Source organism: Anabrus simplex, chromosome 4 (assembly GCF_040414725.1).
Source record: "Anabrus simplex isolate iqAnaSimp1 chromosome 4, ASM4041472v1, whole genome shotgun sequence".
Lineage (NCBI taxonomy): Eukaryota > Metazoa > Arthropoda > Insecta > Orthoptera > Tettigoniidae > Anabrus > Anabrus simplex.
In genome coordinates this window covers 245813339-245837796 of record NC_090268.1, presented here as the reverse complement: position 1 = coordinate 245837796, position 24458 = coordinate 245813339, and the positions used below count along the sequence as shown (strand labels likewise).

At 37.1% G+C, this 24458-nt stretch overlaps 1 protein-coding gene across 6 annotated transcripts in view; it reads right to left on the bottom strand.

Moving 5' to 3' along the window:
- The window catches only part of Caper (RNA-binding protein 39-like protein Caper), a 356013-nt gene that overhangs the window by 31951 nt on the left and 299604 nt on the right, over positions 1 to 24458 (bottom strand). For all 6 annotated transcript variants that reach the window (XM_067145486.1, XM_067145480.1, XM_067145482.1 and 3 more), the window contains one exon: positions 15856 to 15991. In XM_067145486.1, coding sequence (XP_067001587.1) covers positions 15856 to 15991 — 136 coding nt within the window. The remainder of the gene's footprint in view (positions 1 to 15855; positions 15992 to 24458) is intronic.

The following is a 24458-nucleotide window of genomic DNA, read 5'->3' as shown; positions in this document are numbered from 1 at the left end:
TTGTTTCCTTCAAAGTAGGGGGGAGGGAGTATGGGACACACGTTTCCTGCCGCTTCACAGGAGAACGATATATTTCTATCATCCAGGTCAACACAGAAGCAGTGTTTGAGGCTGGGGTGTTCGAAAATCCAACTCCATTATTTTACTTCAGCCACAATAGGAAGAAAAGTTTGGTGAATAGTCCTGTACTATCAACATAGATGAACAATGACCTTACTGTCCTTCGGAATAGTCACCTACCATCAAAAGCCTTGTCACGTTTCATTGGATGTGAGGAATATCGTCAAATCTCTTTCCTTTCAAAGCAAGTTTGAGCCGTGGGAATAAGAAGCAGCCTGGAGGATTGAGATCTGGCAAGTATGGGGGATGTTCAAGTTGCACCAACCCTTTTTTGTCATGAACTGTTTGACGATGTTGGCGTTGTTATGGACAAAAAACCATGAAATTCGTTGTGCATACTGGGGTCATACCCTGCGTAGACATTTCATGAAACGGGTCAAAATTTCAATGTACTGTGCAGCATTCAACGTCGTTCCCTCAGGTAGATATTCCTTGTGGATAATGCCTTGACTATCGAAAAAGGTGATGAGCATTGTTTTGATGCGTGACTTTTCGGCTCTGACCTTTTTCTGACGAGGGTAGCCCGGAGAACGCCATTCCATGCTTTGCCGTTTCGTTTCAGAGTCATACCCGAGACAAAAGTTTCATCCTCGGTGATAATACAGTTCAAGAAATTTGGTGTCGCATCCACAGTTTTGACAAAATTCTGTGAAGCCTCTAAACGTGCCTGCTTCTGATCGTCAGTCAAGTGATATGGCACAAGACGGGAAGACGTTTTCCTCTTCCCTAACTTCGGGGTAACGATTTGTCGCACGGATTCACAGTTAATCTGCAGTTTGTTTGTGATTAATGTCCTCACCTTTTCAATGTTTTCGTCGCTGACAGTGGTTGCTGGTCTTCCGCTACGAGGGTTGTCAGAAAACATGCACTGTGTCGCGTGCACAAACCCCTCCCCCCCCTACCTGCTGCTACGCAGGTGCATAGCTGTGTCTCACCAGTGTTGCCGGATCGACCCTTCTGACTTCATTCACCGAACTTTGTCACAGGTTGCACGTGATTTTTACATGAATAAGGCATTCCTCACAATTAAAAGCCTCTGCTTGAAACTGTTGGAATATATGGGGGATTTCGCTGATTTGTCAATTTTTACGCTTTTGAAACTGTGAAAACGATGTAAAAAAACATGCCAAGAATAAGGGGCTCATTTTTTGGTGAAATAAAACTGTTGATTTCGGTGTTACAACTGACACTATTTCAGTAGGTATTTCGCGAAATAAATTGTCATACTGATCGATGTTTCTTGTGATATCTTCCTTATAGTATAGGGTAAATTTAACTTATTTTGTGATTACAGGTTTTAAAGTGAACTTTTGTAATGTATTAAATTGTTATTAAATCTTAGAACAACTAAATATACAAAATGTTATAGAAATAAAATACCGGAAAATAAATCACCGATACCTCGAAACGAAGTTAGGTGATCTGCCCTGTAATATGAATGTATACACAGCCCACATAAAAAAAAAATAAAAAAAAAAAATTAATTACTTGCCTACAAAGTACAAACTAAGCACGATTTCAATATTATGAGGATGCAGAGTTGTGTAATAGAAAGTACCTTTTGTATAAGCAGAGAAGCAAGCCCCTTTCGCTGACCACATGAGACGTCGGAAACCATAATGCTTGTGAACACTTGATGCAAATTGACCGTGGTCTTCTGTCAAACCTCCTAAAACTACACTAACAATATTTTCTTTCTTCTCCTCTACAGATGTGCTTTCACTGCATTTTGCAAAGCCATATAGCCCTGGAAGATGTTCATGGATACGCTGGTGCTGCCCGATGAGGGACGAGGAGCTCAGACGGTTGAGGCGCTGGCTTTTTGAGCCCAAGTTGGCAGGCTCAGTCCGGTGGTATTTGAAGGTGCTGAAATACGTCACCCCTGTGTCACTAGTTTTACTGGCACATAAAAGAGCTCCTGCGGGACAACATTTTGGCATATTGGCGTCTCCGAAAACCGTAAAATTAGTTAGTCGGACAAAAACAATAACATTTGTACCATTTCATTGCCCGATTTGCGTCATGAGCGGGAGTTACATCCCTAATACTTGCCATGCATCGCGATAAAAATGACGGAAATTATATAATGAAAGAGTATATTCTAGAGAGAAAATGCATATAACAAGTCAAGTAGGCCATGAGTTAATATTGCGACGATCAGACCTAAAGAAATCCAAATGGCCGTGAGTAAAAAAAGAATCAGATTGTTGTCGCGAGCAAAAAAAAAGACGACAGCTTAAAAAAAAATCGTATTGATCATCGGAACGAAATTGTAAGCTAGAATTGGTATTCAAGAAAAGAAGAGGTTGAAATCGGAGAAGAGAATTGCTAGTAGTATAATTACGGCGGCATATAAACCATAAATACGAATTAAAGCATCGAGCGTGTAACAAGTGAAAAAGAAAGAGGAAGACATCGCCCCGTAATAGTTGCCAACACGAACCCATAGCTGAAATCTTAAAAAAATTTAGAGATCGGCAGGTTATTGTTCACACTAGCGACAAGCAAGAAATACGTAAAGTACTGCACTAAATATTGCACCTGGACGAGTATTTTACTAGAGAGATAAAATACATTCAAAATTACTTATTTCTTGTCTGGAGAATGCATCTAATACTATCCTTCATTATGTTTCCATCACATGTAATCGACGGAGATACTATGGCTGAGTAAACCAGAAGAATGGGGTCACAATCCGGTGGGAGCCCTTACCAGCCGTCATCATCCACACCCGAGGCCAGTCACCAGTAACCAACGATGACGTGAACCGCAACTCGAGTCGGGAGCCAAAGGAGATCCAGAATGAAGACCATCCCAGTCGAATAACGAAAGCAAGATAAGTCAAGTTCCATACATTTATTTTTCGTAGTTAAATTACTTATATTTGGATGAACGATAGTAAATGTCTACTTTAATATATGATTGTAGTATGGTTAATGCTTAATTCTTCAAGATAAAGTTCCATGAATAGTGTCATTAAAAAGGAATCCGTATAACTTCTTTAGAATATTGAGTTAGGTAGTCTTTGACATCTCAAATCTACACTCAATGAGTAGGAATGCTTGTTTATTTTATGTGAAGCTTTGAAAACCGACGTTATGAATGTGGTTCTGAAGATTTATGCCTTTCATTGTGTAATTCAACTCCAGTGCAATGCAGAATGGTATAAGACCGTCTTCTAGATTAATAGAACTTAATTTGACGATAACTTGACACCAAAAGTAAGTAAGTAGAACCTGAAATATTAACATGCGTTCTTTTGCTGGGGATATGTGATTGCTTGTGTTACGGAGTACTGCAAACCCATGATGTGTGATGAGATTATGTGAATGGAATACACGTATACTGCGCCATATGTAAAGCAACGTATGATTTTTGTTATAGGGAATCGTTGTTGTGATCGATGATTTTAAGAGATTATAGGCTCAAATAATGGATATACGGAAATGTATAAGTAATGAGGAATTGTTATAGATAGAACGCGTATTTGGTGAAATACGACTACATTTGAGCAGTCGGTAATATTTAAGCAACAGAACGCTAATGTTAGGTTATAGTTGGCGTTTTCGTCACGTGAATTAAGTAGCGGTATACGAAATCGGGTTATGTGGCACATGCATACAATTGTAAGAGGTTAATGAACTTACAGGTTACTTGTGGTATACGGTCATCGAAAATTATACCCTAAAACAGGGCATTTACGATTGAAAATTAATTTTTTTTTTTTTTTTTTTTTTTTTTGAAGAATCTCACATAATAAGCAATGCCTAAGTTGATTTCCTATCAAGCGCATGTTTGGAGGGAGGAAACGTCTTCATGACTTAAATGACCACTGCCCGTAAACAGATAAATTTCCGATACCATTTTCTGTCTTAATTTCGCGGAAAGATGATTGTTTATGAAGGGAAGTATGGCATTCCTAGATATTTGACTGGCTTGTTTGCACATGTGTGTTATGGTAGGCTATTCCTACTTATATATTTTTTTTAAGGAAGCTATATGACTAAATTAGTTTACCTAGTATAAATAATATTTTATTTTCGGTTTTATTTGAGTCGGTATATAGCTGAATGGTAATTTTTGAACCATATTTATGGAATTTACTTATGTTGTTATCGTTATTACACGATGAAGACTTGAGAAAACAAAGAAAGCAAAGATAATACATATGAATTTCGTAGGGATATTCAATGAAATTTACATGATACTTCAATAATTTTTAATTGATATTTGAGTGATTCTTAAATAATGTTCTTGATATTTCATCACTATTTCAAGGATATTCCAAGGTATTTTAGTCATTTCAATGACGTTTCAGTGAATTTTAAGGAATATTTCATCACTATTTCAAGAATATTCCAAGGTATTTTAGTCATTACAATGACGTTTCAATGAATTTTAAGGAATATTTCATCACTATTTCAAGAACAAGGTATTTTAGTCATTACAATGACGTTTCAATGAATTTTAAGGAATATTTCATTACTATTTCAATGATATTCCAAGGTATTTTAGTCATTTCAATGACGTTTCAATGAATTTTAAGGAATAATTCAACGTTATTACAATGATATTCAAGGATATGTCAACCATTTCAACGACATCTCGACAATGTTTAGGGAATATTTTAACAAGATTTCAATAATATTTCAATGAATTAATGATATTTCAAAAATGTTGAAACAATATTTAAATGATATTTTCGACGATATTTTTATAATATTTTAAGAAAAAAAATCAATTGTATTTCAATTTGGAATTGGAATTCCTAAGAATGTAACCGAACATGTAAATGTAATCATACTTCATTCCAAGTACAATGGACTTCAAATAAAATAGGAGATAAGGATTTTAACCGGAATTCTTGTTATTTATTCATTTCATTATCAGAAGAGATATTAGGTGGAGTACTTATAAGTAATTAATGGATAAATTCTAAGATCTATTTTATTATTGGCTACAATTAATCGGAAGTGGTTTTGCGGACGGACTTGGGGAAGAGGCTGTGCATTTCTCAGGTGAGTCCACGTTAAAAAGGAAAGTTAATTGAAATGTGCATCCCTGAAAGGTATTTTGCAGCGAATGAATATATGGTTTGACAACAAAATATGATTCTCATGTGGTATTCATCGAAATAAGCCAGTATCGATGCAGACAAATGAATGCGCGTGACGGATGGGATGAAATATACAAACGATTTTTGCAAAAATAGACAATTGTAATATTATTTGGTCGCAGACCTAAGTTGATGTAATTATTTTCATTCCTATCTGCGTGACGTCCTGGAAATTTTAAGAGATGATTATATTTATTTGTCCATCCAACATATTTTATTAGATTATTAGCCGGAGCATATGAGGCAGTTAGGGAAAAGGCACAATACGAATGATGTACCCCCGTACGGTGCACATTACTACTACTTTACTGCTTTACCAAGCATTGTAAAAACTACTTAACCAGGCGATTTTTTTACAATATGCCTACTGATACAGTCATATTTCAATCTATCACTACTGATCTGCATTTAGAGCAGTTGCCCAGGTGGCAGATTCCCTGTCTGTTGTTTGCCTATCCTTTTCTTAAATGACTGCAAAGAAATTGGAAATTTATTGAACATCTCCCTTGGTAAGTTATTCCAATCCCTAACTCCCCTTCCTATAAACGAGTATTTGCCCCAATCTGTCCTCTGGAATTCCAACGTTATCTTCATATTGTGATCTTTCCTACTTTTCAAGACACCACTCAAACTTATTCGTCTACTGATGTCATTCCACACCATAGCTCCACTGACAGCGCGGAACATACCACTTAATACCAATATAAAGAGTCCGTTATTGGACGTTAGAAAATTTTAAAATACCATTTAGTCGAGCAACTCGTCTCCTTTCTCCCAATTCTTAACAGCCCAAACTTTGCAACATTTTTGTAATGGTACTCTTTTGTCGGAAATCACCCAGAACAAATCGAGCTGCTTTTCTTTGGACTTTTTCCAGTTCTTGGATCAAGTAATCCTGGTGAGGGTCCCAGACACTGGAACCAGACTCTAGTTGGGGTCTTACCAGAGACTTCCTTATTTACAATCATATTTATGTGATTAATTACTCCAATGAAGATCTTTCCTTATATTAACACCTACGTACTTACAATGATCCCCAAAAGGAACTTTCACCCCATCAATGCAGTAATTAAAACTGAGAGGACTTTTCCTATTTGTGAAACTCACAACCTGCCTTAACCTCGTTTATCATCATACCAATGCCCACTGTCCATCTCACAACATTATCGAGGTCATTTTGCAGTTGCTTATTTATTACTCTGTACAGAATAACATATCTGCAGAAAGCCTTATCTCTCATTCCACTTCTTTACACATATCATTGATATATATATCACCGATTATTATTTGCTGCTTAAAATTATGTACATATATAAGAAAATATAAAGGTCCTATAATACTGCCTTGAGGAATTCCCCTCTTAATTATTACAGGGAGATATAAAGCTTCCCCTACCCTAATTCTCCAAGTTTTATTTTCTAGAAACTTAGCCACCCATTCAGTCATTCTTTTGTCAAGTCCAATAAGAAAGACAGTATTATTCATCTTTCCTTTTATAATCATCCATGTCCTCACGCCAGGATTAACTCGCTTTTCTATAAGAATGCTGGCTTGCATGAATGCTTTTGTCGTGTCTATTACAAACTGCTCTCTTATCACTTTCCAACTTACTTGCGATGTGTAAACTATCACCGATTATTATTTGCTGCTTAAAATTATGTACATTTGCTTCATTCTTCTTATTTTTGTGTGTTTCTGATTCTCAGCAGTGTTTATCACACGCGTCTTTTAGTTTCAACAAAATATGAATATTACAGTACTTACACATTGGAATATTTTATGCAGCATCAAATACACAGAACACTTCACTGTTGTATTCCTCGGCCCTCAAAAAGAAAACTGTTGTGACTTTAGTTTTCAGCATTTTTATACTTAAATGCTGGACATTTGCCAATAGCGAACTCTCACTGCCAAAGTGTATAATGCGCACTCCTGTATCTACAACTGATCTTGCTATGACTGCAATGCCATTTGCTGTAATAGATAACATATACCAATTTTTACTGATTGCCTTAGAGATTGCGGAACTGAATACACATACTTCTGATACACAGTGCTCATTGCTTTGTCTGCGTTCGTGTAGAGAATATACAGCCTATCAAGCAACTGAGAAGGAAACCACAACAGTCAAGTTCTCCGAAGCATTTGAACGTTTATCGGGAGAGCTTTTCTGGTACTATTTTGCATTTTTAGTACCAAGTGGGGGTATATTTTGTGATTATTTGCACAATTCACACAATAAATAAGATTTTGCGATATTTCACGAGTTAATTTTGCTAAAATACGGTACTTTAAGTATGTACAGGGTCATATGCAGGCAGGAGAGAAGATATGAAAAAAATTGTGTGTATTGCTATTGCCAAATACGGCCCCTAGCCAAGAAAATGAAAGACTACCACTGGGAGATAGATGGGACTGTCTGAAAAATGTCGCTCATTTCAAGCCAGTCATGATCAACATGAACGACAGCAGTTCCAATTCATTGGAACATTCATATTTGAGATGAAGAATATTGATAGAATTATAGACAGAAGATAAGTAAATAACTCTTGTAAAAATGGTAAAGTGTGACAATTCTAAATTAGGAATCCAATCAATTGTAAACCTGCAATTGAATGCCCAAAGTCCTTATGAGAAAAGGCTAAGGGAAGTGGAATTTGTACGAGGGAATAAAATTAAAGGTTGAAAGTAAACAAAAAGGTGTGTTTGTTGCGAGCTGTTTATTACTGAACGCTGCAACGCTGTACCCAATTTAACCACCCCGCCTGCTGTTAATCCTACAGTCCAGAGTGCACACAACTTCCCATCATTACTTTTCATAAATTCACTATCATACTGTACGGTTACAGTGGCTGTAGATTCTGATAACCACGACTGAGTACTTCAAAACAAATCAAAGTTTCTTGTTCTACGTTTATTCTGGGCTGAAAAAAAGTTGCTGTAGGAAAATGATAAAAACTTCATTTCGGGTAGCTGAAAAAAAAAATCGTAACTTGAGTATCACACTACAAATAAATAACACATAAAAGCGTAATTACCATCAGATTAGTAGTTTCCCATGTATATATTTTTAAATGAGTGTTTCCTAGAGAAGAAGCCCAAAACCTGGACAATATTTAAAAACCTGGACAATATTTACTATACCCACAAATAAAAAATATGAAATTCTTAATTTGTAATTAATGCCTAAACTAGAGTGCCCATAATAAAAAAATTGACAGTAAGCAAGTTACTTACATGAACACGGAATGACTTTGTAGCTTCGAGTTTTGAGGTAGTAGTTAATAAAATATTGAAGGGTTACTTAGAGAAAGAACCTCTCCCTTTACTCGTTTTGCTCATGAGCATCGTGACCTCGTACATGTTTAGTCACTTTGTTCTAGGTATGACCTGCTGCTTCCATAGCTGTCGATTATCTGCCTCTGATAAAATCTTCCTTAAAGGCATCAGGGTGACCTCTGTCACATGATCAAACCTTCTACGTGGTGCTCTTCCTCCTGGTCTTTTACTAGTAACTGTTCCCTTCTCTAAGTTGTCCACCTGTCATCTTGTGATGTAGCTGAAGAACTGCAGTATCTTCCGGTAGCATAGTAAAGAAAGAGATCTCATGCTCAGCTCATTCCTGATTGACACATTTGTTCTTTGTATCTATGGCATACGAGGGCCATCCGGAAAGTAGTGCCCGTTAGCGCCGCATGAAGCGCTGACAACTCGTGTAGCCGCTGGGCGAGGTCAGACCGCGTCAGTGGCTTGTCTACCTGCTCTGTGCGAGGTTGCGTGACGCTAGTATTGCCTGTGTTGTGTCTGCAGAGGTGCCAACCTTTGAAGTGGGTTATCAGTAATCCCATTTTTACCCCCCCCCCCCCCCCCGCCGCCAAAAACTTTTACGAGTCAAATCCAAAGCACCCCGTTTGCCCTTTCCTACAGCAATCTATTCTAAAGTATATTATATAACACAATAAAATTTGCTCATTACCTGTTAGTTCTGTGATAAAAAATTCTTTGTAGCTTGTTTCGCACCCAGCAGCTGCTTTTCGGTGTAGGTTTTCTTGTAACATACTTCCCCCTGAGATGACATTTTCGTCTTCAGAACCATAAGCGATTCCAGTGTAGATGTACTTAGTGTAGGCCTGAATTCTGTCTGATTTTTCCTAACAACACTGAAAACTCTTTCTGTGGGAGAGTTACTATGAGGTACACTTAGTACTGCAAATACAACATTACTTAAGGTTTTATACTTAATTTGTCCACTTTCATTTTTAAGCTCTGCAATCTTGCCCCAATTCACATCAATGTTAGGTCCATGTACAATATATTCCGGGAAAGCATCACACTGGTAAACTGCAAATTCCTCTTCAAGTTTGTCATGTTCACTTTCTTTGACCAAAGTTGGGAATCTTCGAACAAAGTATTCAAGAGATGAATAGGAAACCTTCGTTCTGAGAGAGATGTCTACAACTTCGGCATGATGAAGAAATTCATCATCAAGGGGAATTTTCCTGGTAATGTAACTGCAAGCTGCCATATAAAACTCTCTTACAGAATTATAAAACATCTCTTCATCACAGTCATTATCTTTCAAGTATGCCCTAGCTTTTGCTCCAATTACCAAGTCCTCATTGGCTTTCTGGTATTTCCTCCTCTTGAATTCAACACTCAAAAGGGAGGTAGATTCTGACTGAAGAGAACATGGCTGAACAAATCTGACCAATAGGTCAGTTAAAAGACCAGTAAGTTTCCTCCTAAGAAGATGTATGGCTGGAGCATCTTGTTGCAGAAATATATTCACAGAGTTAAAAACAGGAAGTATACTCTGAAGAAAGTAGCAAAACAGTTTTGTGTGTGGGTCTTGTATGAAAGATTTCACAGTTTCAAACTGCTTGGTGGTCTCACTTTTATGGTGGGTCTCACTACAAAACATGAGTGTCAAAGCTTCCCACTGCTCAAGAACTCTATCAATAGACTGAAGAAGCGAGAGCCAACGGGTACTAACATATTTCAAAATTTTGTGACCCTCTGTGCCACAAACAGCCTGATAAACTTTCAACGTGTTTTGTCTTTTAGAACTCTTGTCAAGTTAGTAATATAACTGAACCAAAAAGTTCTCTACATTGACTGGCGATTGGGCTGCTGCTTTTTGTGCACAGTTGTGTATGAGATGACATGAACAACCCGGGACATAAACAGAAGAATGCCTGTCCTTCACAAATTTGGCAACACCTTTATTTGCCCCTATCATTGTGTATGCATTGTCAGATGAAAAAGAAATGCAATTTTCCCATGGAATGGCTAAAGAAGACAATTCACTATTAATTACAGAGAAAATTCCCTCACCAGTATTGTCGCTACTCTCTAACAATGACAATAGAAGAGTTGATATTTGACCTCTCTGAGCATTAAAGAAAGAGACAACTATAGGTTAAAGTTTAACTGCATTCGAATCCGTACTACCATCAGTAGCCAAGGAAAAAGGCGTTATTTGCAAAAGTTCACTCAATTCCTGTTTTGCCTCAGATGCCGTGTATTGAACTAAAGCAGAGGTTTTAGTTCTTGCACAACCATATTTCTGAGATATTTTTGAGTCGGGGAACATTGATCTAAACAAATTTCCAGCGTGGTCTGAAACTGATAAAGGAATATTATGCTCCAAAAGAAATGATGTGAACAATAATTCGGCATTTGTCACCGCAGTTTCATTACTTTTTACGAAGAACGATGAAACAGACTGGTTTCGTAATTTTGATTCACCGTATGTTTGATGTTTCTTGGATTCTATGTGTCTTCTGCAATCAGACGACCAAATAACTGCCAAATATGTTTGGTAGCCAACGTACAAGCATTGAAACGAGGCGGGTTGACCAGTAATGCTCTAAGAGATTGAACATTTCTTACTTCTTTCCTTTTTTTTGCAGAAATTAATTTTTATCGTGACAAGGTTGCTTTTCCGTAATAATTTCCCCTTCAATCGTAATGCCGTAATTGTGAAGTGAAATCCGTAATCATTACGGACAATCCGTAATAGTTGGCACCTCTGTGTGTCTGTGATCGAAAATGTTTAATCAAATTGAGAACCCCGCCAGTTGTGAAGTGAGGGCCGTGATTAAATTTCTTAATGCACGAAACGTTTGACCTTGTGATATTCATCGCCAATTAACGGGGGTGTATGGAGACAATGTGATGGACGAGTCATCTATTCGGCGCTGGTGTCACAACTTCAACCTGGGGAGGAGGAACACACACGACGAGGAACGTTCAGGGAGACCATCTGTCATTATAGACCAACTGCTGAGCGCAGTAGACGAATGCGTGAGGAACGATCGGCGCGTCACAACTGATGAACTCTGAACATTTTCCTAATGTGTCTCGAAGAATTGTTCATGAAATTGTCAAAGACCATCTGCATTATTCAAAAATCTGTGCAAGGTGGGTCCCTCGCATGCTTACAGGAGCACAAAACCAAGCGTATGGCTGCAGCACTGACGTTTCTGGGATGTTATTCCGATGAAGGAAACTCTTTCCTGGCTCGCATCATTACTGGGGATGAAACATGGGTTTGTTATGCATCACCTGAGAGTAAACGACAGTCAATGGAGTGGCATCATGTTCATTCACCAACCAAACCAAAAAAATTCAAGACAGTTCTGTCCACCAGGAAACTCATGGAAACCATTTTCTGGGATTGTCGAGGTGTACTGCTCATTGATTTTATGGCCCGTGGAGAGAGAATTAATGCTAATACGTATTGTGAAACATTAAAGAAATTACGGCGGGCAATACAAAATCGACGGGGAGGTCTGTTGTCTACAGGTGTCATTCTCCTTTATGACAATGCCATGCCTCATGCAGCTGCGGTAACACAACTTTTGCAGCAATTCAAGTGAGAAACCTTTGACCATCCCCCGTATAGCCCAGACTTGGACCCTTCAGATTTTCATCTCTTTACGAAGCTTAAAGACTTTCTGGCGGGAAAAAGATTTGACAGTGATGAACTTAAACGAGCCGTGACTACGTATCTCAATACGCTGGCGGCGGAGGACTATGACGCTGGAATACAAAAACTCGTCCCACGTTATGACAAATGCCTAAATTTGCTTGGAGATTATGTGGAGAAGTAGTGTAAAGTATGCTCTTCCAATTAAAATGTGTATATTTGTTAATATTTACTCCTGTGTCTTTATTGCACAAACGGGTACCACTTTCCAGATGGCCTTCGTATTTAGCATTCTTCACTAGCAACACATGTCAAAGGCTTGAATACGCTGATGCTCTAATAGTCCAACTGTATAAGAAGATGGAGAATATGGGTCTGCACCAAGTGGATTTTGGAATTCCTAGATATTCCTCTGTCCTGCCAGATGATTTTAACCTTTTCTATTGCACAACATCCAAGAGCTTTTCTTCTTTTAATTTCTTGTTCACAGCCACCCTTATCACTCAGAACTGATCCTCAACAAATATATTCACCAACAATTTCAAGATTCATCAAGAAACCTGTGAACTGAAGATGCTTGCCAAGGTCAACTACCATCAACTGTGTCCTGTTAAGGTTTATCTCCAAACCAAGAGTCTGACTTTTTATCTTAACATTTTCCAACAGGAGAGCAAGCTCTTCCTCACTAATGGTGAACAGTAGTATTTCAAAACTACCATAAGATGATGTTCCACCAAATCAACACTTTTTAAGTACTGATAAGTTTAGAGAGATCTATGTGCAAAACGTTCATTGGACATCAGTTTAATATAAACCATATAAAACTGGTATATCCACAGATTTCACAGAAGTGTTAGACTTCTACAAGGAAGAATTCCAATCATACTGCAGCATAACTTTTGAATTTTGTAACTTTTAGAGACTTTTATAAATTAAAAAATAGGACACTGAGGAAGAATTTTCCAGAACCCTTGATGGTTGACATTACGGAACATACAATATTTTATTATAACTTTTTATCTGTATGCACGTATGTATGTATGTATGTATGTATGTACTATGGTTCTTTTTCAAATATTTGAGCTGACACAAGACACTTTGTAAATGTAAATAATGGGTCCCTCTCTCTGCCTTGCACCAATCCAGTTTGTTCTGGTGGGGTATACTGTGGTATGTATGGCTGCAGGCACAGACTGATGATATGGAGAAGAACTTTGGTGGCATGTGAAATTAACAATATAGTCCAATCATTCTTGCAGTAAAGCTTTGATACTTTCTTATGAAGTGGAACACTGATCCCAGCCTCCGTTGCAGATGAAATGGAGTGTATCTATGCCATTATCCCCATCTCTGCTGATACGTTATCATACCAGTTGCCTTGTGGTATTTTTTTACAAGTTGCCTTACGTCGCACCGACACAGATGGATCTTATGGGGATGATGGGACAGGAAAGGGCTAGGAGCGGGAAGGGAGCGGTCGTGGCTTTAATTAAGGTACATCCCAAGCATTAGCCTGGTGTGAAAATGGGAATCCATGGTAAATCATCTTCAGGGCTGCTGACAGTAGGGTTCGAACCCACTATCTCCTGAATACCTTTAAGGTTTGATGGCGTTCTCTACCTAACTTCACAATATTGATGGTTTATGTTCTTTGAAGTCAGATTTAATGTAATCATCATTTGGACCATGTATGTCAGTGTACAAATGTTTACAGTACTGCCACCACCTCTCAATAATAGTGCCATCTACCCCTAGTACAGTTCAAGAACAAGGTTTGAAGTGTCCCTCAACTTCTTAAATAGATCCAGTTTGGTTCTTAATGTCATCACAGACGTCACCTGTTTCCAATCATCGTCGCTGCAACTCTCCTGCATCTCCTGTATGGTTCAAAAAATGATCTCTCTCAAACTGTGTGGCATTTCTATGACCTCCCCTTTTCTGCAATTTCTTTTCTTCAATTAGATTGAGACTCCTGGGCTTAGCCCATGTTTTCTTCTATTTGCATCAGACTTAACCTCGTAAGCTGTCTTGGCAACTACAGATTTTAGTTCATTCCATATCTATTTGCTGAATGATCTTCAGATGTCCATACAACTGGCTTTTTTTTTTTTTTTTTTTGCTAGTTGCTTTACGTCGCACCGACACAGATAGGTCTTATGGCGACGATGGGACAGGGACGGGCTAGGAGTGGGAAGGAAGCGGCCGTGGCCTTAATTAAGGTACAGCCCCAGCATTTGCCTGGTGTGAAAATGGGAAACCAGGGAAAACCATTTTCAGGGCTGCCGACAGTGGGGTTCGAACCTACTATCTTCCGAATACTGGCCGCACTTAAGATACTGCACATACAACTTTTAGTTTCACCAGAGCTAGTTCTCAACATATTTTCACAGATTTTCCATCCAACGCAAAATTAATTTTTCCGGGCTAACACCTTAAACTTTAGATGAAAATCCATGACCAACAACACATGATCAGAGTTGCAGTCTGCTCCTGGGTAAGTTTGGGCATTCGTTATCACCGATTTCCAGCAGCCCTTTACAAAGATAAAATCTATTTCATTTCGGGTTTTGTTACCAGGTGATATCCATGTGTAACAGAGTCTATAATGATGCTGAAACAATGTATTTGCCAGTCATGTCATTACCTATAAAGAACTGTAACAGCCAAAGAGTATAGCGATAGCTTAAATAACTGAAATCATGTACTGATGCTGATAAGCTAATGAAACGAAGCATTCAATGTTGGCTCAAGAGCAGCGAAGAAATACTGTTTATACTGCCTCTCTGAGCCATATAAATAAAGTCAAGAAAACTCAAAGTGAAAAGATGAATACCGATCTGATTAAAATACCAAGTGGTATGACTAGTCAAATACAAGCACTAGGTGCCTGCATCAACAAGACATTTAAGACAGCTCAATTTATGCTGCTTGACGGCAAATACCCTGACTCCAACCAACTGTTGCTCATTAGGGCAAGTGAAATTCACCTGGAATGAGATTTCTTCAGAATCTTATCACTTGACGCTGCAAGAAATGCATTATAAACTGTCTAGCTGGAAGCAAAGACTATTAACTCTGAGAAGATGAGAATAGCAACAACAGCAAAACATTGACAGAAGAAAATGAATTTATGTGATTAACCTACACCAAGCAATTTCATCCTCAAGTTATGAATTTGATATTTAAAGTCTGTTGCATTGATTCTGCATCACTGTATTCTGAGTGCAGAAATATGTTTTCGCAAAGAATTTTGTGTAGGAAATATCTGACTACAATGTTATTAAACTTTGACAGTTGAGTACTTCACTTTGAGATTCCTTTTACTCTTATGATCAAATTCTGAAATGTTGGAACACTTATATTCAGTCAAGTTTTATATTTGTGTATGCACAACTAAATAGAAGTGAAGATGTTACTTGTGAGCGCATGTTTATTTATTAACTATTAAATATGTCACCATTGATACTTTCACGGCCCATACTTATAGACAGGATATAGGCTTTTGTGCTTATGCCGTGTCAAGAAAATAAGGCGAAATTCTTTACGATTCGCCTATATCACATCTACTAAATGTCATCAATAACTGGATTGCAAATTTGTTAAAAATTAACCTGAGTTATTTATCCGTCTTTCAAACAACTAGAATACAATTTGTACTTTGTAGAAGGAATTAATGTGCTAAACTTACGTTGTAGGATCAAACATGTTTGCCAACATGAAACACTGTGTGGCTATCGGTGGTGTTGCTTGCTGCATTGGTAGGGCTCCAGCAGAGTTCAGGTTTAGTGCAGTAGCTGCAGCCTGAGGTATCTGCATTCCTGTACCTAGTGATAAAAACATTGCAATCAATTTACAGAATAATTCATTGACTAGTGATAATGCTTTCAGTTTGTTTACAAAGGAATGCATAACAGCAGAAGAGTAAACCCATTAAACTATCCAGTATGAATATTGTAAAAATAACTTTAAAATCTGCATGTATGTACTTTGTATTTTCTCAAAATTTAGAAGCTATCTTGAAATAGTAGAGATGGCGTGGAATGACATTAGTAGACGAATAAGTTTCAGTGGTGTCTTTAAAAGTAAGAAAGATCACAATATGAAGATAAAGTTGGAATTCAAAAGGACAAATTGGGACAAATACTCCTTTTAAGGAAGAGGAGTTAAGGACTGGAATAACTTACCAAGGGAGATGTTCAATAAATTTCCAATTTCTTTGAAATTATTAGAAAAGATTAGGAAAACACAGATAGGGAATTTGCCACTTTGGCGACTGTCCTAAATGCAGATCAGTAGTGATTGACTGATTAGTAAATTAATGTAAACTAAGCTCACCGGACAAAAAAGTAGTGTGTATGCACAGATGGATCATTAAGCCCGTAGAGATGGCGCAGCGAACAAATCCTGTGCTGAACTCCATGTGCACTGCCTCTACGTGAGCATAAGGCAGTAGCGATCGGCGAGACATTAATGCTTCAAGCGGACAGTGTATGTCAACATACAGTAGGTAGACGTAAAGATGTGTCAGAGTGGCAAAAAGGGGCAATCGTGTTTGGCCGCGCCCATGGCAATACGGTGCGTGAAGTTGCTGGTGTTTCGCAGCGTGTATAGAAGTAGTGGTATACTACACATGGCCTCAAAACAATAAGTCAGAAATGTGGTCGGAAAAAGGATCCTGACAAGAGGGATTGGAGATGCATTTACCTGCTTGGGAATCAAAATAGCTTTCAAACCCGACAGGAATTGCTGCAGTTAGTGAATGAAGGTCCATCCCAACCTGTTAGCAAGAAAACATTGCGACGGGAACTGTATGCAACGAATATTTGGAGTCTCAAAATTGCTCACACAGGCACATAAATCTGCGAGTTTTCAATGGGCTAGAAATCTTTGGATGGGGACAGTAGCTGACTGGCTGAATGTAATGAGGTCTGAAGAATCAAGTTTTTGCCTGTATTCCAATGATGCACATCGTCGAGTGGACCGAAGGCCAAATGAAGCAATTCATCCTGAATGTGTGCAAGTTCAGGTTCAAGCCGAAGGTGATGTTTTGTGGGGGTGTTTTGTATCATGGATTGGGTCTGCTCACTGAGGTGACCACTAACATGAACCAGCATGTTTGTTTGAACATTGTGGATGATCAGGTGTTGCGTTTTAGGTTCTCAATCCTCTGGCCATTAGGTAACACAACATCCCCTGCTGCTCAGACAGCTTCAGGTAGAACATGCTGTACTTCTTGTGCTATGACTCCAGTGTCAGCCATCTGCATGATGAATATGCTATTAATACCCTGATTTTTCAAGATGACAACAGCAAAGTTCATTGGGCTGGACGCATATGTGACTGGTTTCATGAACAATCCCCCACACTATTACATCTTGATTGACCTGCAAAATCACCTGACTTTTGAACCCCATCGGAAAGCTGTGAGACAAGTTTGAACTATGGGTAAAACACCGACATCAGCATCCCCACAATTTGGTGGAATTGCACAATCAAATTCTCAGGAAGTGGCTTAATATGAAAGCGACGTACCTGCACAACCCTGTGGACTCACTTCCTAACCGAATCCAGATGGTTATCAAGTTCAAGTCCATAGGCGGATTTACACAGTATTAAATGATGCTTGTAATGATTTCTCCAGGGGTGATTATTTTTTTGTCTGGTGAGCTTATAACCCACATGGCATATAGTTTAGTCATATTTTGTGATCAGGGTTGACTGGTTTAAAAAAAACTGCATTTTAAAAATTATTTTCTACTTTTTACCAATTCTATAAGTGGAACAATGATTGTTTAAATGTAAACAATTTTAACAGTTTACCGAGTGGCATTTGTTCATTGTTAAGTATCCAGCCAGTGTTAGTTGTATTAGTTCAGATCTTTATTGCTTGTATGAAGGCCTGGTTCTTATGAGCCATGCCTTCCATCTTTAAGCGAATATTATAATATCCGACTTGAACATTGATCGGTTAAAGTTTGTTATTTTGATAGCAAGGCAGGTACTACAAAATACACCTGGAACATTTGAAAGGGTTAGGTATCCCCAGATATACACTCAACGATATCATAGTAGGCATTATCAAAGACTTGTTAACCATTCTGCTGCACCACCAACGCCACCTTTGAATTTCATAATTGTAAATCTATCCTACCTTTTTTTGATAATCCCTTATGAATCTGTTGCATTTACTCTCCAAAAAGTACGAATCCAAGCAGTTATTTAACATTATGACTACAATCAATCAATCAATCAATCAATCAATCAATCAATCAATCAATCTATTAATCTGCATTTTTGCCCAAGTGGCAGATTCCCTATCAGTTGTTTACCTAGTCTTTCCAAAGATAATTTCAAAGAATTTTGAAATTTAATGAAGATTTCCATTGCTAACTTATTCCAATTCCTAAGTTGTCCTCTTAGGAAATTTATCCCAATTTATTCTCTTGAATTCCAACTGTATCTTCATATTGCGATCCCTTAGTCCTCCTATAAATGAATATTTATCCCAATTTATTGTGATCTTTTGTGCTTTTAAAAACTCAACCTTATTCATCTTAATGCCATGCAACCCCATACCAACTCCGACTGACACACACACTAAGGTTACATTCAGAGGTAAAATCTTGGAAACCTTAGAGATTGAAACAGGGCCTAGTGGTTTTGAAAATTCAGGATCAGCACACTGTGTGTGCCAATATTCTTATGAAAATATACAGTATATACAGAAAAATGTAATGAAGGTAACTAAGATGATGATTAGGGAGCAGATTTTTATGTGCTAAAAATGTGAAAAATATGTATTTTTTATGTGATGAAAAACTTTAAAATATGTGATAAAAAATTGAAATTATTTTCCTTTAAATATCACATAACTACTCGCGCTCAAGAAATAAATAAGTATAATGTTTTGTATTAGAATATGGTGCTACCAAACGTGCTCCTTAAGGCAAAATGGTGTCTGTGTATAGAAACGTGCTGTATGGTATATTAATATTAGATACGCCAGAGTAGATATTATGAATGGTTATTTTTTTAAAGGTAATGTTTTGTTCAAATATGGCAAAAGCAACCTATCATCTTTGAAAAAATAGTACCAGTTCGTACTCACCCATCACACGCTGGAATATTAGTTGCTAGAAAAGTCTCAGAATTGCAGTGAACAACAAAGGTCATCTCCAAATTGTCCATCACAAATGTATGCCGATTATCTCTAAAGAACGCCTTATACTGCGAAAACGATCGCTCCACGTCACAGGAAGTCAGACGAGCATAGTTAAAGAGAGGAATGCCACCAACAATAACGCCATCAATTTCGCCAATATGAGCACCCTCTAATACACCAGAAATTTGGCACATTGTTTGAAATCCTCTGTTTTTCCTGAACAAATTTTGATATTTGACCTTTAACAGTCCCTACACCTGCGATGCCGGGAGTGAATCTAATTTATTTTCAACAGCGCGCACTTCCTTCACTGTTTCGGACAACAGGTTAGTGGATTTTTCAAGTATGTCTATAGTTTTACACAAGAAGCTTAGATTGGCAGATATAAACACCAAATCATTTTTCAAAGAGCTGTCTTTTAGTATCTCTTGAAGAATCTCAATTGACGACGCGTCGTTTTTATCTAGCACCTTCACAACGGATGCAAAACTTTCGAAATTGTCTGCGTAGTATACCACAGCGCTAAGCCAGGTACCCCACCGTGTAACAATAGGCAGAGGAGGAAGCGCAAGATCCGGGTTTTTCTCTTTAAAGAGATCGATTCTTGAGGGTGCTTTTACGAAGACCTTTTTGCCATTAGACACTAATTTATCCACTTGAGGATACTGAGCCCGCACAGTTTCACATAACCTGTGTAGAGCATGAACAACGCAAGTTACGTGTATCATTTTCGGAAAGCTCACAGAAAGGCCTTCGGCTGCCTTTTTCATGTAAGCTGCACTGTCAGTAAGGAAAAGCAATACATGGTCGTATTTTATACCTTTTGGCCAAAGTAAGTGCATGGCTTCATTGAATAACCTAGCTACAGTGACATGGTTTGCAGCAAGCATTTCTTTACACGCTAGCAAATAAGAACGTTCGCAAGCAGTTTTGTCATTCTTCAACACACCAACTACAACATTTCCTACTTTTCTGCCACTTGAATCAGTGGTTTCGTCAATGCTCACCCACAGTTTTTTGCTATCACATACTGCCCGAATTCTCTGTAAAGTTTCTTCGTAACATTTTGGGAGATAGTTTTTCCTTAACGTGGATTCGTCTGGAGGCTCAAAATTAATGTACTTTGTTAGGAAATTTCTCAATCCCGGATTATTTATTTTACCAAGAGGAATGTCGGCGCAAACAAATGCTCTGCACACATCTAAATAATACTGGGAATATTTAGATGGGCCTGCATTTGAAGTAGCTGGTTCAGCTATTAGTAATTGTCGCGAACGCACACGCGAAGCAGCCGCAGTATGCTTATTTCCAGACAAATGCTGGATTACTTGAGAACGTTGATCTGCACGTACTGTTTTACCACACGGTTGGCAAAATAATACTTTTCCATCGGTAGTGAAAATGCTTTTAAATTCCACTACATATTGTTGAAGACGCGACCTTGTACTCGACTTCGCTTTTGGCATTATTTTGCAGGTTACGACACACGCATTTACGGTGAATCACTGTTTCAATAAAAAGAATAGCAGCGTACACTGAAGGAAATATTTCTTATAAATCCATACAAAATCACACAACCACGGGAATGATATATGGACCCGAACAGCTAACCTTACTCTTAGGAGTGATGAAATTCCACTACCTAATGGTGGGGGAATATTCGTCCGAGTTTCCCATGTCGTAACGGAATTACGTCACCTTATCTCTCTGTGATTGCCTTTCGCTGATATTCTATAAACAAAATCCGAGAGGGTTGACTCATAAAGAGTTGGAATGACATCATGCAAGGAAACATCTTGTGCAGCAAATCAAATCGCTGTCTAAATGTAACGACGTAGCCAGTGACCAGCAAGTTTTAGAACTTATGGAGGGAAGTCCATAAATAGCCGAAACATTCAGATACATAATGTTAAATACAATGTTAAAAACAATACCGTAATCGTAAAATGAAAATATGAGCATTGTTTTATAACACAGAAGCATTTTAAATTTTATTGATCAACAAATATTGCCGATTTATGTGCTTATTATAGATTTTCTTAAAATATGTATTTACATTTTAAAAATGTGAAAATATGTGTTTTTATGTGAAATAAGATTCAGATTTTATACTTGGGGATGCACAATAGGAATAATGAACTTCGTAACTTGCGTTAAAACTTACGCAAAAAAAAAAATGTAATTACATAAAAATCCGCTCCCTAATGATGATGACATGACATTAATTTAAATTTAGTAAGTTATTTTAGAATTAATAATTACTTGTTAGGTTATCGGACAATATCTGACAATAAATCTTAAGTACACATCCAGTTTTTACGTCTTCAATAATTTTAATATTCCTTTACAGTCATTCCAGGTAACGCGGGAATTCTACGGAAAAAATATTTGTTTATAAATATGTTCTATTTTCATGCAGTGAGTAGATAAAACTTCTAATTTAAGCATTCTGCTTAGATATTTTGAAAAATAATATATTTGATATGTTTTACTGCTAACAGAAGTAGCTGGTTGTAGTTGGTAGTATATGGCCAGTTTTATTCACTGAAGTTGGAAGAACTTATTTACATGCAGTTCAACTGTTAACTCCATTATCAGGAATTTTACTGCTGATTTTATGTTTTGAGACTCTACACACTGAATTTCGGAGACCAAGGTGAGCAAATTAATTAATTAAATGTAAACCAGTAGTCAGATGTACATGGTGCAACATCCGTGACAAAAAAGAAGAAACTTTTTAAAAATATATCATTGAACTGAATTCGTTTTTGTGAAAGGTAGAAAATGTTGACATTCTATTAAAATACTTGCACCCTACCATCTTAAAGATAATATCTGAGTTTAAATAAGAATATAATAGGCATCACGGATGTTACATTTCTATCACCACTGATACTTTTAGTTTAAGGCTGTCTCTTTATGAACTATAATCCATGTTACACAACATATAACCGAGAAAATTCACACAGATTTACATTATATTGCTGATGTGTAGAATTTGATTTTATTAAGTCACAGAGTAAAATGAAATTAATTTTCTTTATTCCATCAATAATTTATTTTTTGTTATGATGAAATGTCCTTAAAATTAATGGTAGGTAAACAGAAACATAAAATAACCTATAATTTAGTCTAAACTCATGTATTTTCTTGTAAATAATGCCACCTGCAAAGTCTGCTCCTAGAAGGGCAAAAATGAGAGCTAAAATTAAAGCTAAAAATCCATAGAGATGGGCTGCATATTTGGAGAAGGATAGGGAAAGGAATAGGTTAAAAAGGCAACAAGTTAAAGAAAAATATGAAAAAGACAAAAACCTTTTGAATTTGAGGAGAGAAAAGACTAAACTGAAGGTGCGAGTGGAGGAGGAAAAAACCAGAAGCAATAAAGAACAATACATCTCTAAATCCTTCAGCTTTAGGCTTATATTCTTCAACAAGCACACTTCGAAACGTTGTCCACAACGCATGTAAGGCATTGCCATTCAGCCCTTCAAAAAAAAAAAAAAAAAAAAAAAAAAAAAAAAAAAAAAAAAAAAAAAAAAAAAAAAAACACAGGCTGTTGTCAGGCAACTTTTAAAAGAAGCTTTCCCAAAGTCAGACATCCACGTTACGAAAGTTACAGTGTCTTGCAGGGGATGATCATACTGAAAAGAAGATTTGGAAACAGTGAAATCATTTTTTGAAAATGATGACATCAGCTGGCAAACATCTGGCACAAGAGACTGCATTGCAGCAAAAGATGAAGTCACAGAGAAGAAGGAGGAAAGACAGAAATGCTACCTTGTAATGAATGATGCAGAAGCTTACCAACGATTCTTGGAGATACATCCGGAAGTAATGATATCTCTTTCAAAATTCTTTGAAACGCGTCCCAGACATGTGAGACCAGAAAGACACTCCCCACAATGTATGTGTTTGTATTAAGCATGAAAATTTCAGATTTTTAGTTCATACTATTGCTCGTTTCTGTATTGATTATCAAGGAAATATTTTGACACCAAGGGCACTGCTACAGAAAACGTGCTGCAATATTTGTGAAGAGCAGGAGTGCCTGAATTTTTTATTTCGGAAGCAAAGTCTGCTTGTAGGAGTAGTATTTGTTAAGAAAAGTCTTGAAAGTCTTATTCATGTTATAATTGCAAATTGGATAGTCACCACACATTGCCCTTTTCTTCAGTCCATGGTTTCTTCCATCCAATAAATAAAATAATTTGCTCTGATTTCTATTTAAAGGTCTAATAATTTATTACTGCATAACTGTGTTAATTATACAATGTAATCTTATTAATATATCATGTATCATGTCAGATGTAACATCCGTGACAAATTCCATGTAACATCCGTGACATGAATAAAGCAGTTATAAAATCAATCCATTTTCAATTTTTTAAATTAATATATCAGAATTAGGATTTTTAAAGCTTTCAGATCAACACAATGTGTGTAAAATGAATGCTGTCTAAGGCAGTAACCTGAATTTTTAATTTTAGTTCACTGCCTGTAAGGCGAGTTCACAAATTCTGTAACATCCGTGACGGAACATTTGTTTCAGTTTCCAGAATAGTAATACATTTTACTCAACATAGTTTCTTCTGTAGGGAGTTCATTAGCATTTACTGTGTTTCATGTTTAAAAAATTTGCAAAATGCATTTACAGTTTAATGTTAAGGGCTTTGAATGAGTAAAAATGTAACATCCGTGACAACTGGAATGGCTGTTTACTTGTTGCATGCTTTTTTTTTTACTTCTTGTAAAAAGAAGTAACAGAAAAATGCAAGGAGCTAAAAATATTTAATGGGAATTAATTTTATATTTAAATGTTATAATTTGTCATTTTTGGTGTTTTACTGAAATTGAAGGAACAAAAGAAATTAAGTATTTTACCATCCTTTATATATTACTCCAGGAGATAACCGTGTATCTTTTCAAAGATATTTTTTTCCCAGACACTGTCTTGTTTAGAAGCAGTGGATCAAAGGGCACGAGAATATTAGCAGAGCATCCTTTCAAGCAAGAAAAGGAAAATGTCTTCAACTGCACCTTCATTAAATTTGTTTGTTGCCTAAATCTCATCAGAAGAACTCGATATGGATATACTGCCAATACTGCGTTTTGCAATCTTGAACACC